Source organism: Etheostoma spectabile, chromosome 13 (genome assembly GCF_008692095.1).
Source record: "Etheostoma spectabile isolate EspeVRDwgs_2016 chromosome 13, UIUC_Espe_1.0, whole genome shotgun sequence".
Lineage (NCBI taxonomy): Eukaryota > Metazoa > Chordata > Actinopteri > Perciformes > Percidae > Etheostoma > Etheostoma spectabile.
Window position 1 is genome coordinate 24851670 of NC_045745.1, and position 16142 is coordinate 24867811.

At 38.9% G+C, this 16142-nt stretch overlaps 1 protein-coding gene across 5 annotated transcripts in view; it reads right to left on the reverse strand.

Moving 5' to 3' along the window:
- nrg2a (neuregulin 2a) overlaps nucleotides 1-16142 on the reverse strand; it is a 69319-nt gene that overhangs the window by 4581 nt on the left and 48596 nt on the right. For 2 of the 5 annotated variants that reach the window (XM_032534451.1, XM_032534455.1), the window contains exons 4-10: nucleotides 11862-11982; nucleotides 7835-7911; nucleotides 4452-4475; nucleotides 2765-2867; nucleotides 2388-2511; nucleotides 2113-2240; nucleotides 1622-1843 (exon numbers count right to left, since the gene is read on the reverse strand). In XM_032534451.1, the coding sequence (XP_032390342.1) occupies nucleotides 1622-1843; nucleotides 2113-2240; nucleotides 2388-2511; nucleotides 2765-2867; nucleotides 4452-4475; nucleotides 7835-7911; nucleotides 11862-11982 (799 nt within the window). Of the gene's footprint in view, nucleotides 1-1621; nucleotides 1844-2112; nucleotides 2241-2387; nucleotides 2512-2764; nucleotides 2868-4451; nucleotides 4476-7387; nucleotides 7447-7834; nucleotides 7912-11861; nucleotides 11983-16142 lie in introns of all 5 variants that reach the window. The other 3 variants (XM_032534452.1, XM_032534454.1, XM_032534453.1) reach the window with 3 other exon arrangements.

The window sequence follows — 16142 nt, forward strand, 5'->3', positions numbered from 1 at the left end:
AGATTATAGTGTAAAGTTGAACACTTAAAATTAGAAATGTACTCTTAAAACAAGATAAATTATCTAACGCTTCTAACTCTAATAAAGTTTTTTTTTATCTTGGTAAGAACCAAATAATTTGCAATGGAGCTATAAGGACATTAGGAACTTCCTTGCTCCATTGTGGCTTAGTTGTTGGAAAGTTTGACCTAAACTGGACATGCGGTGATTTGTTGTTGTTGGCTTGAATGTTGTATGTTGAATGTACTTTAAAGCTGTACAACATATGGCACAGTGTGCAGCCAAAAGGCAGGCATTCATGCATCCTGTGCACATTTTATACATTTAAATAGAGGATACTTTTAGTCTGTTTAAAAGTAGTCTAAGAAAAAAGGATGTCTGCTTTGTGGCCACCTTGGCCTGCGACCTAAATGTCCACTGGATATAATGTGGTTTGACTGACTGGACACTTTTTCTTCAAGCCTACTGCAAACGGATTGGCTGATGAAAGACATTGGATTAATACTGGTTCTAAAGACTAAACAAAGGGGAATGGGGGCTTGTGTATATAACTTATAAAGGAAAGGACAACATCGTGCATGGTGACTTTAACATGTTTTTTCAAACCTTAAACACAAGGTCTTCAATTACAGGTTCAACAAAGAAATTCCTTTCCTCCAAAACTATGTGTACCTTTAGCAAAATTACCTAACCAACTGTTTTTATGGGTGTTGTGTTGATGCTAACGTACAATCCATAATTTTAGTGTAGGGCCCATTAGTGCTCCTATATCCCCACATTTCCTCTAAGCTAAATGCTAGGTTTGTTGAGTTATGGATGCTTATCTATGAAATGTGTTGGAATTCAAAACATGAGCAGTGAGCAGAGAGAGCATTTTGAGATTTGGAGGATCTCTACTGGGCCCTATAACAAAAGCAGGGGACAAGTTCAAGTTCAGGCCATGGGTAACTTTAAGTACGTGGAAGACCTAAAAGCACGTTATTTAGAGTGAATCAATGGCGTTCTGCTTCGTGCTCAATGAGCACTCCAACATTTTGGGAAATATGCGTGTTTGCCATCTTGCCCAGAGTCACATGAAAAGATTGATACTTCTGTGCCTTAAGTATGGAAATAGGCACAAGACAGATATGGACAGGTTTGGAGTTATTTAAAGTCATATTCCCTCACCTATGACAGACCATCTAATGGCTTTTTCCTACTTCGAGTCTTTGTGCTTAGCTAGGCTAAACTCATGCTGGACCTTTCTCTGTGACGCAAAGATAAAATTGTCTCTGGGCAAGATGGCAAATAAGTGTATTTCACAAAATGCCACATTGTTCCTTAAGGAATTCTAAAGTAAACTTTTGCCAATCAGAATTATATACAGGCCAGGGAATAATGCTGGAGTAGCTCTATGCACAATTCCCAATTGAAATAACCACTGTTTTTCACTCTTGCCTACCTTAGCATATTTCATCATCATCATCATCATCATGCCTGCTGTGTGTGAGTTTCCACTGTGTCTCTCAGAGTGCAATGACTGGCCTCTCGAGGCTGAGAGAGAACCAGCAGAGAGAGGAAACTTCTCAAAATGTTAAGGATAAACCCAATACCATATCCGCCACACAGGCCTGTTTCCCACCTGTCGCTGTGCGGAGAGTCTCCCAGCGAGTCAAAGGAGTCTCCATACTGCAGGCCCGGCCGATGAGGGTCAGAGTAACCACAGTGTGCAGCACGCCGGGCCCGTGCCTCCATGCACGCAGGACTGCTGCATTTACTGGTCCCCACGGGTGATGACATCATTCCCGGCGAGTCAGAGAGGATGCTGTCAGAATGTTCCAGGCTCCATGTCCGTTCCTCATGTCTGACAAATAAAAAAGGTGTTAACACGCACACACCCCCGCATGTCCCAGTGTGATTCTTTTTTTCTATCCTTTTTTTTTTTTAACTATAAAGAAGTATGCTTTTTGAATAAGAAGCTTAACAATCGACACTCCCGTTTCCAGAGGCAGAGAATTTAACCAAGTAACCAAATTAATCAATCGCTTTGGGGGAGATTTTTAAAGAAGATGATAGTGCTGAATGTCACGTAGGCATGAGGGCAAACACACACACTGTGTGGTGCATCCTCACCTGTGAGTTGATGAATGGGCTCGTGTGGAAGAGTTGTGAGATCTGGAAGAGGCATGACTGGCAGGGAGCGATCCCTCTGTTGCAGGCCGTATGACTCGTTCAGTTGCGGGGATATTCTTTGATATGTACTGGGAATGGAAAAATTGATTTGGCAGATGGAAAAATGTGAAAAAAGACATGCTTTAATTATGTAACTAATCAAAAAACATTTTGACACACATCTGTGTTCATTTACTTTAATAATGTTTCAGAAAATAATCCTTTTGGAAACTCACATCTACCATAGGGATTTCCTCTGGGCCTGGTCCTGGGTGATTGGGTCCGTTAGCAAGGTTACGATTGGGATGTTCTGGACACATGTTTTGTCGCAGATGATTGTGCATCTTCTTTCTTTGTTTCCTGTTGAGCAAATCTCAGTCATTCACTCTCGCCCTTTTTTATGCTTTAAGTAGTATTTGAACATTATGCCTTTTTTACTTGATGTAATGCATATTTACAACTGTATCTGCAATATAAAAAGACTACATTTGAAGACAGAAAACACAGTAATTTATTATTCCCACTTATGGTTACAGGCGCTGCAAAACATACGTCAGCAGCTTGAGTAAAGTTATTCTTTAATAAAGCTAATCCATTTATCAGCAGCACTTACTTGGTTTTACAGTAGGCAACCACACACACGATGCCCACCACCAACAGAGCCACACAAATACCCGTGATTGTCAGGACTCTTTTCTGGTAGAGTTCCTCTGCCTCTGTCAACATCACACCCACAAATACACAGATGCACCCACACACCACATAGAGAGAGAAATAACAGAAACAAAAATTAGTGTCTTGAAAGTTCAAGTTCCCACATTTTTTAAATCTACATTTCTTTCTATTTTGCCACATTTTCTACTCAACTAAATCCTGAGCAGTATGAAGCTTCATCTTCCCTTCCCTGACAACTCACTTCACAGTCAAACCTTTCCTTGCACATAATCACAAATACAACAGAAGCTGTTGCCGCCTGAGCTGCGGTAAGGCGCCATGGGTGGGGACAGGGGCTCAGCAAGAATTAGACTGATCTATTAAGCAACTGTATTCTCTAAAATAAGATGACGAGTAGAACCTGCAAACTGCAGTATAGCACCGATGCACATGTTGGAAATTTGGCATGATCTTGATCAACAGACTCATTCACACATTGAATTCTTCATCTGCTCAGGCATTTAGTAAGCAGAATTATGAGATCTTATTTTAGAAAAAAAAAATCATGAACAAGTGAATTTTGAAAGGAAATATAAATAAATATGAAACTGGCGATATCTTAACTGGTGCTTTTTGCTTTTTCAGAGAAGAGCTTGTGTGAGGTTAAGGTAGACTCTGTGTCTCATGGAGAAAATGATGGAGTAAAGAGATATGTGGTGTGCTCCCTGATAAATAATGTAATAAAAATAAAATTAATTTGTAGTCCTTTTATCTGAAGGAGCCATTTTACATCAGCATACCAATTTGTGCCAAGGTTCTGACACAGTAAATAAATCATATCCATAAATGATATTGGTGCTGGAGTAACAACACAATGTCCTTGTGATCCAGTACTTAAATGTACTTGTATGATTACATGACCTGTGAAAAGACGCCTTTAGCGTTCTTTCTACATTTTCAACCACAAAAGCACTTTTCTGGAAAAGGTAGCAGAAGACAAGAGCTAACAATGAAGGAGGATGATAGATAGAAGAAAAACATGACTGTAGGTTCTAAATATAGCATTGCATGCTCACATCACAGAATGTAGTCATTATAGAATAATTCAAACCAGTAACACAAGCATATATTTTATACTTCAAAAGTTACATTTCAGCTATGCTTACGGCGGGGTGATACAAGAAACATGGACAAGATCACACATAAATAAAAGAGATGGCATATCAAAAGGAAAAGACAGACACTAGAGACTAAAAAGATTGGATAGAGTTGAAGATTGAGGAAAGACATCTGGTAACTATAAACATGATATATCATGCTTGATACAGATGGAATGAGAAACCAAAATCAGTCAGGAAAATATGCTACTGTGGGTGAGACAGAACCTAACTTAATTAATATTTATACTTTCCATTGCACATGTATGAGAGATGCAGGGGATGACATCCATGTTAATGATTGATGGACAAGCAGTTGCATCAGCTGAGGGTTTGTTTTTATAATGAGTTGTGGTATGATCGGTCGAGAGATTGATTGGTTAATCAAGGGACAATATGATTAACAGACAGAATGGGAGCAAGTCAAAACGAAGGACATCTATTTAGTAGCTATGCTAGGACGGAGAGTCAAAATGGATTGTTCCATACCCATAAATTCAATCCCAAGATGCTCTGCCATTGCAGAGGGTTGACAGTTGGAAGAAGAGCAAAAAGAAACAAAAGACCAGGTTAAAAGAGTGGCACCTTCTAACATATAGTGGAGCAACCAAAATAGGCAATATAGCAACTGAGACAACAAACACTTGTCAGTAATTGTCAGCATGACGCGGTCAGTGACGTTAAAGGCGAGAACACACTTAGAACATGCAACACACACTTCAAACCACACTACACAAAACAGCTACACAAATACAATTTAAAAAGTTTTGATTTTTATGTTTAATATAATCAAACTACAACATTTATTGAGTTTGGCTCTGGATCTTCCTCTTATAGTCTATCTACTGTGTGTATCAACACAGTCTGCTTGCTTTCAGAGGAGGCACCTCCCTTCTATATTTTGAAAGTGATTTTTGAAGGTTTCAGGTTTGCAGAGAGTGCTATTTCATTACATATCCAAATAAAATCTCCAAATGGGAATAGGACATATTAGGCGCATAGCCACTCTCATTATTGCTGTATAGGGGAAAATATGTGTCATCAGCCGAGATTACCTGTGATTTAAGTTTTCTGCTTTCTAGAAAATGCTACACTGTCATCTCCAAAACACACCCATCACATGAACAGGCAAGTTAGAAGGAGTGTATTTTTACATGGAATGATCACCAGAATGAGAAGAATTATAGTTGGACTTAATAATATATGGCAAAGTGAGACCATAGGGAGGCTACACCAGCCAGCTGAGTCCATATCTCTGGCAGTGCACTTGCTGAAGCAATTCCCAGCTGTTCTTATGACAACATGCTCTTGTTAAGCCAAGCCCTTATGGCTGAGGAGCAGAAGCCATCCTCCTTCTCTTTGGTATCTCCTGAGGATGGGAGGCGCCCCCACAGGAGACGGGTCTTTAAGTATGGAATGGATATATGTGTGTGTGTGTGCGTGTGTACACATTTGCCTGCTCTTTGAGAGAACATGTGAAAGAAAATGTGATTTAGTCTCATTAATTGAAAAAAAATGTGAAATACGTTGGATAAAAATAATTGGAGAGGCCATTAGCAAGTGCTCTTGTCGTTTGCCAAGAAAACAAAGCTCACTTTAAAGGCTACATCTAGCACATCTATGTATGTCTGAATGTAGCTTTTATAAACCTGATTTCTACTATAGAGCTGCATTTGAACCAATTTGAACCAATGAGATAATATTATATCATGCACTTCGACTGAGAGAAGGCTTACTCTTTTCTTGAATTGGAAATTACACCCTTTAATCACTGTAAGTTTAGAGGTGATGCCTTCAATACAATACAATTGCGAGTCTTCATTGCAGCAAACTGATTGTTTTAACTGTTTATCTTCTTTCTTTTAAATTTTCTTTTAAGCTTAGAAATAGTCAGGTAATTGATTTGAACCTATACGCATGTAAACAAAGTAATCAAAGCCTTGCCTGTGTTACAGTAATGTGGCTGGTTGAGAACTGGAAATGAATGCTGTCCTTGATTCATTCGCACAGCTGCACTGAAGTTAGACAGAATGCAGATAAGAGCTCCAACACACCACTGTCTACTCTGCCAAAAAACAAGTAATTTCAGCACAGTGCATTACGACTTAATGTGAGATGAAATTACTTGTAGTTAAGAAGGGGGTTTTCACATTGCACTCTGAGCCAACATACAACAAACAGTATGTGTAAGCTCTACAAGTAAACTACAGGGATGCGACTCTGTAAGCAACATCAGGCAACTCCATAAGCAGATGCAGCTATTTACTTAACCATAAGGGCTTGTAAAGACATGATGCTGACACATATGCAGTAATATACCAGGAGATTCTTTGCTATTTTCATACATGAATTATATGCTTTGTGTTTACTCCTATATTATTAAGATACACTATCTTAACCTTGTATATGTTCTCTTCAGAGAGTCCAAGCCACATTAAATCTCAGTCGTTTATGTTTCATTAATGCCAGGTCACTCCTTTTAATATCACTTGAGATCCTTTAAGTGATCAACCAACATGTAATAGTGGATGCTTTTGGTTAAAAAAAAAACAACTTAAGGGCAAGATTTATCAAGCTGTAGTTTCCACAAAGCGTCATCTAATTTCGGGGTAGTATTGCAGTTGATGGATGTGTTTTTTTATGTAAAAAATATCTGTATGCCTGTATGTCAATGTATATTTTACTAAAAGTATCTGTGATCCACAGAGCTAGAACACTAGTTTGCTGTAAATGTTGGGACGTTTAGGAAAACCCCAATTATGTTTAAGATAAAATCAAATAAGTCAAGAATAACACGTATGATGCATGTATTAAAATGCACCACACTTTCCCACTGATATATTTCTGAAGAAATCCTACATGACACATCTTGTTGGCCCTCAAGAAACGTTTCTTCACAAGTTAAGCCAGTGCACTACCTAACAGATTCTTCATTTTTCATGTCTATCAGTTAATGGTAATTGTTCAGACCCGTCTCTCTATTCAACAGCTCTAATACGATCACACATGCTTGTGTTTGCAGCCGATTGCATAAACAAGCGTCATTAGCAAGTGAGCTAAAGGTAGTATTTTAGTAATTGTTTTGCCATTAGACTGTGTTGTTACATGCAGCAGACATTCTGCAAATCAACTTTCACATAGCATCTAAATTCAGCCGCCTACTTCTTGCTATCAAACTTACTATCAGCTTGTATTCTGAGAGTGCACATGCAACACACTGCGAGTTAAAGGGGCGCACAATATCACATGCAGACCAAACACAATAACAGACTACTAAACTATGCCAGCTTGTGGATGACTCATTAGAGGACGCACAGACACAACTATTAGGTAACAACAGGAACTTATTCAATCTCTCTACACCCAGCATGCACGCATGACATAAGGACAGTCTGACAGAGTGACAGAAGAGGAAATTGACATACGGTAGAAACTGGCCATAACGTAGGTTTGACAGCGATCACCATTAAAGTCATTTGGACACCTGATGGAAAGAAACAAAGCCACAAAAAGAGAGGGAGGAGAAGGGTGGTGGGTGAGTGAGGAAGAGAAAGAAAACAGAAAGAGAGAGAGGGCAAGGGTGGAGTAAAAGGAGAGTATGCAAAAGAAAAAGTGAAGACGGGGAGAGGGAGGGAGGGAGGGAGAGAAAGAGAGAATTAGAACAACAGCACAACTACAGACAGCAGAAGCAGAGTGTTCCCATGGATGATACCACCGTGTGCATGGTGTAGTGCACAGCTCATTGCGTTTTGACCTGAGAAGGAAAAAGAGAAGGAGAACAAGGAAGAGAACTGGGAGTGGGGTCGGGGGCTGGTTGTCATCCAGTGACAACTGAGCCTCTGTTCTCAGCTGCTCATATCAAGTGGACATACTTTTTAAAGGATTGGGCATGTACAACCGCAGCGGCTCAGTCTGTAAGCATCGTTGGCCGAAGTATCCATCCTGACATCTGAGAAGGAGCAGACAAGTGTTATGAAAATGAAAACACAGGAAGTGAGGTGCACTGTAAATATTATGGGTGTAAATCCTTTCAAACATAGTGTTAAATGTCACAGTGAAGCCATACAGATAAAGCAATAACAAATACGGTGAAACCATAGGAAACCTTTTCACTTCCAAAGATGACCCAACATTAGTTATGACTGTGGACACCTGGTCATATTTCCATTTAAATAAATTAAAAATAAACAACTGTTATTATTATTAACAGTAGTGAAATGTTTTACCTTCCAGATATTTAAAAAAAAAGGGGAAAAGGGAAACGATAGATACAAAAAACTGCTACTAAAAGTGACCCACAGTTAACTAACTAAATGTAATAATAAAAGAAATGCAAACATAACATTATATATAATAATCAGAAAAAGTCAATTAAAGGGCATGTTTAGAAAGATAAATGATGATACCATTAGCTTTTTGACCTTACAGTTCATGTAGGGGGATGAGAGAAGTGTTGTTGATGAGCGTATGGACAAAAAGGTGAAATGTAATAGGTAATAAACCATGCACTGCTTTGTAGGTGATCAATAAATCAGTCCTAGGAAGCTGAAAATGCCAAAAAACAAGTAAGGGCTGAAAAGTTTTCTTCTCTTGGTGCCTTGAGAGCCAAGTATGTGTTCATGGCCTCCAAATGTCACAGTTTTAAAACCAATACCATAGGACAAGGAGTTAAAGTAGTCAAATGAAGAGGAAATCAAATCCTAAATTTGCGTTCTAAAATAACAATTTAAATAATGGAGATTTTCTCAATGGGGAAACATCACTGGACAACTCTCTTTACACCTGGTTTGAAACATAAATCAGAGTCAAGAAAAGTTGACATCTAACTTGTAGCTTGGTAACACTGTATCATCACCATCAAGTGTGTTGAGCCAAACCATATTTCCTCATTATATTCCCATTAGGATGAGCAGTTGGTCCTTTAGGGGCACCGGCATTCCACTCACAGTCACAACTAGACCACCAGTCCAACAAAGGTCAGTGCTCGTGATTTACTGGTTTCACACAACGCCTCCCAGGAGCACCATAACATTCAGCATTAAATTACTCATCCTGAGTGATGGTGTTTAACTGGGGGGGTAGCATCACCTAGACCAAGGGAACTTGGATGGAAGATGAAAGAAATAAACTGTCACCGAATCATTTATAAAATCCAATGAGCGTGCAAATGTCCTTGGTGGTGCAGCTGCAAACCATATTACCAGTATTTTATCTTTAGTTTAAAATCACTAGCATTATGTACTATTCTTTGATAAATCAAAGAATAAATCAAAATCCACATTTAGAAGGGAAACAAAGTTTTAGCATGTGTAAGGAGACATGAAGCAAGACTATCTACATACTATAGTATATATACAGTAGGTGATATGGTAATAGTGTACCTTGTTGATGATTCTGCTTTCGTTTCGCTTTTTCTTAAGACATAACTTTGTTTCAATGACGACTGCTAATGTTATTTTAAACATTTTTACAGAGCAGAAATCATTAGTTGCTCAATCATTGTTTGATAGACAATGTATCAACAATTTTGGTCATCCCAACAATCCTCAAGTTCTACCTTCTCCAGTGAGAAACTGCCTTTCTCTGTGTTACATCGTTATACGTATTATATTATTCAATTAAATATCTACTATTAATAAACTCTGGGTGGGTGGACAAATCAATTAATTTAAAAATCAGCCAAGGTATAAGGGAATTATAAAAGCATTTTTTCACTCTTCTCTAACATTTTATACATTAAAACAATAAATAAATCGAGAAAAAAAAAGAATCATTGAAAGTTTAATCTTCATTAAACTTTGAATGACTCAAGAATGACAACCTTTCTATTGTCACACCATATAGACATATGTAGATTATATGTTAGATATATTATTTAAAAACGTCTAACTCAATTGTGAAAGACTAAAAGAGATTCTTATGTTCCTACATCCTTATGTGCTTTTTTGTGAACATAATTTATTAATATGTGATTGATAGTTTTCATTTATGTGAAGTAAATCATCAGAAACAAATTTGTTTAGCAAGTTACTTACTTTGGGTCATTTATTAACCTTACATCTCCCCAAAAAACAAATTGTATACCTCAAAGTGAAGGAGCAGGGCATTAAAGTAGGGCTAGCTGTGTGCAGGACTTGTTTAGCCAGTGAGTAATTCCCACTGAAGCCTGGCCTGTATTCAATGAGATGGCTGTGGGGCAACAAATCCCTGCAGGCCTTCACTGCATTGTCAAACCTTTGTGGACCCATGCCCTGGCCGTGAGTGAATTAGATACAGCAATTTAGTTATTGTTACCTCCAATTTGTACACAGCGTATTGAATGGCGGATGCAGCCATGTCCTCCTAGCTTGTCGAGCATTCTTCCTTGGGCCAACTGGGCACAGAAACCTCACCCATGTTTCAGCTCTATTTGCAACCAGCCAGGGGACTTATGCTATGATGACAAATGGTCCAACAATGCGTGCAAACATATTTGACCACCACGATGGGAGATAATGTGCATATTTTGTGTTATAAATATACTATTAGGAGTCATGATTATAGACTAACAATTATTTTTATTATTGATTCATCTGATGTTCATTTTCTTTGTATTTGGGCATTTTTCAGGACCGATGAAGACATGAAACGGGAGAGAGAAGGCAAGTGACATGCAGCAAAGGGCCACAGGTCGGAGCCGAATCCGGGCCTGCTGCGCCGAGGAGCAAACCTCCACTCATGGTCACCCACTCCACCAACCAAGCCATGCAAGCGCCCGATCATTTTCTTGATTAATTGATATCTTGCGGTCTGCAAAATTTCAGAAACTATCTTAAAATGTCCATCACAATTTTCGTGTTTAAAGAATATATATACATATAGTCCAAAGTCCAAAGATATCAATATTGAAAAAGACTAAGAAGACAAAACCAAATGTTTGGTATTTTTGTTTAAAAAGTGACTTAGGGCGCCTGGATAGCTCAGTTGGTAGAGCAGAATCCCATATATGGAGGTTTACTTCTCGACGCAGAGGGCTGGGGTTTGACTCCGACCTGCGGCCCTTTGATGTCATTCCACCCTCTCTCTCCCCTTTCATGTCTTGTGCGGTCAATAAAAGGATTAAAAATTCCTACCCCCCCCAAAAAATAATAAGTGATTTGAATTAAAATATTTGCAATTGATTTATCTAAACATTTGACTAATCACTGCATTTTACACGTACAAATCTGTAAATGTTCTGGAAAACTGAAAACAAATTGCTTATATTAAATGACAACTCCTCGTGAAGATCGTGCCAAAATAGTGTTTCTTGACCTTGAGTCTAATAAAAACTGAAAAGTAAATCTCATAGAAAAAAAAAGGTTGTTTCTGTGTCAATCTGTTTTCTTCCTTAAAAAAAAGAAGAAGCTGAGTTACATGGTTCCTCCAGCGCACTTTACACAAAGGTCTTGATCCCCTCTGCCAAGGACCTCAAATGTAAGCAATAATTCTATTTACTGCACTGGGGGCCTCTAACAGGCATAAATATTTGCTCACTACTAAACCAGTGACTCATGACATTTTGAAAAAGCTTTTAATGTGCGGCCCTCCTGTACACTAAACATGATTTAAAAGGATGAGCACACCACCGTCTCACTCCATCATTAGCGCTAAAATACACAACAGGTGGGTTGTTAGGCAGACTGGCAGCATTTTCCTGTGATGTGTTGCTGCTGCTGCTGTAAAGAAAGAAGAATGGAAATCAAGTGCTATCAGGAAAATAAACAGCAGCATTAAAAAAAAGTTGTCGTTTGGAATATTACTGGAGTGAAAATGTCATGAAAGGACCTTTTAATAAGACTGTAAGACAGGAAGAAAGGTTGACGATGGAAATACATTTTTTAAGGCGATTCCAAAAACAAAAAAAAGGAGATAACTCACTTGCAGTAGAGCTGATTTATACCATGTATGAAGTAACAGTCGCCGCCATTCACACAGTAGGGCTTCTCTGTGTCGTTGCATCTTCTGGTGTGGCCTGAGCCCGGAGATGGCGTTGTGGTTACTAAGAAAAGAAAAAGAAAAAGAAAAAAAAAAATACATTTAATTCATAATTTTTTGTGTCAATGGTACTCTCTTGGTGATGATTTAAAAATAAAACAAGGAGGCATCATGAGACAGGATTTTCATTTAATAAAAACATCCCCAAAAGTATTCTCAGCTTTACTCATATTATACACTTGTATTTCCACAAAAACCTCTTAGCTCAAATGTACAAATGTAATTGTGCCTCTAAGCAGTGTTGACACTATCTCAAGAAGTTCTATGAGCTAAAAGATAAATATTTCCCTGACATAGCGTAGGAGTTGTTTACGCATTGACTCAGGTCCTTGGAATGGCCCAAAGGCCGCCCCCCGACTGAACAGATATACAGTAATATGTTTGGGATGAGGTCTGCTTATCGGAACAAAAGCGGGGACGTTTGAAGCAAGGGGAGTGCTGAGAGAGGTGCACAGATGCAGGATTGGGCTTGAGGAGGGAGAAGTGTGCATCGCGTGTCAACATCTGTCACGCGATTGCAGCCGTGTACCTGCTGTCAGACGCTATTAGTACTTTAGCAGAACCTGACAGTTTGTTTGTAGTAATACAAACATTTTCCGATTGGAAGACCTTTGCAACTGCATCAGCTTCTGATACTCCTGAATGTGACAAGAAATCACACTAGGATTTTGTTCAGCTGGTCCACAGGCTCTGACATAAACTGTAGTAGGCTATTTGCCACCAGAACAAGATTTTGACTCTCTCCTCTGGTTGGAGAAGTGTGCTCTGTCTTGTTCAGAAGCAAATTTATGGTTTAGCTAAAACAACAGAGATTACTTTCTATGCTAGTTAGCAAAACAAAGCAAACATATGACATCAGCCTGCGCTTTACTTGCCAGTGTGAGTATGTGAAGAACAGGAAAAACTTAGCACTGTGCATATTCCAAATACAATATAACAGTATAACTAAAACCGGAATGTTATTTCTTTTAAATAAATACCATGTATCACCAAAATAGGATGTCTAGCTTCTGTCAGTGTTAGAATGTATTCAGGTGGTTCTTATGCTCTGGCAGACATACAGATTTCGTATTGAGAACATCCCTCCAAACAACAAACCAAGACATTAACTTACAGCTGTTAATTTGATGAGACATGCTGATATGAGTTGGGATTTATAAGGTAGTATATTAACCAATAGGCTGTCATGTTATTGTTCTGCAAGAGTTTCAAACAGAACACAAATCCACTGTCACCTCAAAATTGTTTCCAAAAACCTTTGAAGGTCTACCAGTTAATCACAACTACCTCATCGTCACACCTGACCTCTCACTCAGAGCGCTGTTGTGTAAAACGCCTCGCAAAAAAGATCAGACAAAGCTGTCAGGAGAAAGGAACCTCAAAACATTGTAAAACACTCCTACGCTCAAAATAGAAACCTTGTGCAGTCTTCAACTGTAAGACACGCACAAACACAAAGGCGGTTAAAAACAAGCTGCGTGAATCTCTATCTGGGGCAGCAGCCCATCCCAGAATGCACTGGTTGAAGGGAGGGGAGCATCCTTGACAGATCATCAGTTCTTTGCAGGGGCAGGCTAAACAATAATGCTCACACATAATCTCCAGTCCACCTGGTTAGCACGTGGTGGGACTGTGGGAGGAAAACTGACGACCCGGAAAAACCCACACAGGGAGGTGGACCATAAACTTCACAAAGAAAGGTTCAAGGCTGATATTTGAACCCTTGACAAGTTTATTTGGTGACTGGTCATACAAAATCTGTTTCAATGAACTCACTTTTTTTTTTACTCATTCTCATCATTTTCAGCCAAAAGCATCTGGTACTTTTTAAGAATGTATTTTAGTTTTGGTGATTATTGCCCAAAATTTGCTTATTGCAGAACCGCATATTGATATTTTGTTGTCATCGGAGGACTGTTACATGCAGTGGCGGGCAGTCCCCCGTGCACCCCCCACTTCCATCCAGCTGAACCCTCGCAGGTGGAGTGGGTGGCTCTCTAGAAGGAGCGTTCTTTTAAAGACAGGATATCTAGTAAGTATCTACCCATTCATCTGTAAATCAGAAAAGATTCAGTAGCACTACAAACAATGACGCCATTGCAAAAGGGCTTAAAAGTCAGACTGGCAAAGAGCTCCCAGGTTCAGTCCCTGAAGCGTCTTGCAGAAAAACCTCAACATGTAATGATGTACTCCTGACAACAAACTCAGATAAATGCCAATGGTAAATCAACAGGCTTCATTTAAGTAAAAGGATTTTTAAGATGTCCCCCGCAACTTAGAAACATTCAACTAGTTGTCAGTGGCATCTATCCCAATAAAAAGAAAAACAATACACCTAATATTGCAGGTGAAAAGTGTGTGTGGGAATTTAGATTTTTTTTGCAAAGCAAGTGTCCCAATTTTCTTCTCCTCTGCTCTTTTTCTCTTGCTCTCCCTTCTTTCCTTCATGTTTGTCCTCAAATTACTCCCTCAAAGCAGACAAACTGTACTAAAACAGAGGAGTGAGGAAAAGTCACTGTTTCAGTACATCTTGTACAAAAAAAGCTTAATAATTCTACACTATAATAATTAAGTGTTTTGACCTCACAATCATGTACTAGAAAATGCTGGACAGCATACAGAGCCTCTATCTACAAATACGGTTAATATTCATCATTTCTGTGGTTGGAGTCCCATGGCCCATGTGAAAATCCTACATAAGAAAACATTTAGTAAATACAGGAAAAACACTGAAAACATGAAGGCACCAGGAACTATCAAGAAGTAGAGATTCAACGATTCCGATTATTACGTCAAGTTTTAAGTTTAAAGTATGGTTACAGTACTTTGGTTTAAACAGCTGGAGGCCAAAGCAAGGGAAATCTAGCTGAACTGATGCTGCGAGCATCTATATATCACACATGTGCACCCTTTTCAGGCTTTATAATACATTTGTAAAACTTGACAATAGTATGTAAAAAACCATCTGAGCAGCAGTAAAATGTTGATGACCTTGAGACGCCATAGACTTTCTGTACGAGTGTCCGTTACGGTTTCCCATCTTCACCTGCAGCTAGCAGTGGAGCGTTTAACTGGCCACTGGGTATGTTGCTGGGAACAACCCATAGGTCAGAGTAAATTTAAGTGCCAGCAGAAAATTTCAAAAATGCAAAGAATGAATGTTTTTCCATGAGATGTAGAAGCAACCAGTTAGTTTTCCGGCCTTTCCATCATTACATAAATTGTGCCTGTCTCCTAGAAATGCACTCAAAGCAACCAAATCATGCTTGAATTAATAGTTATGTTTGGGCACAGTTGGTTAGGGTTAGGGTAAAATTTAAATTTAAGACCGCAGAGAAGAACAATGGGTTTTTGCTTTCCATTGTTGACTGGATTGTAAGAGTCTGGCATGTACAGTATGATGGAAATGATTTCTACAATAAGAAATGTTTTTCAATACCATTGAACTGTATTCTGTTGAAAAATCCTTATTCAGAAACAATATTGTTGTTTAACTAGGGGCACTTGGTGAGGGCAGACCTCAGCCAAGGCATGTCCTCTCTCAGAATGTAAATGGAATGTGAATTTTCCCAGTCAGGAACTAATTTTCCCCATTATTTACAGATGGATGCAGCACAAAAGTGAAACTAATGTTAATCCACCCTGTGATTCGGATTTGCCCCAAAATTGAACAGGTTCTTCCTTGTCCTCTACACCCTTCCACCAAGTTTTATGGCGTGGTGTGGTAAAAACTTGCATTTGGATACCGTAAAAACGAAATGTTTTCCCCAAGATTTTTTAACATAAAAAGACTCACCACAATCTTATGATAGACAAACAGCAAGAGTTGTAGTGACCCACATAGCTTCTTTTGGCCTCATAAACTCAAGTCTGACTGCACTTTAACATGAAAAACCAACACAGATATAGCAACTAGTAGTTTTCTCACTTATTGGAAAACCCATACAAGGAGAGGTAGAGACAGACCCAGGTCCTAGTGATGAAACCAGAACAGTGTGCTCTGAGGTGATCTGGTTCAGCCAATACAGTGTTTACTCTGGCTGCACCACATGTTTACTTGAGAATAAAACTAATGACAAGGCCTCCAAATTTATTGACATGGTTAGTGATACAAACACAAACAGAGGAGCATGTCATGTAGGGGCGTAGGATGTGGATAATAAA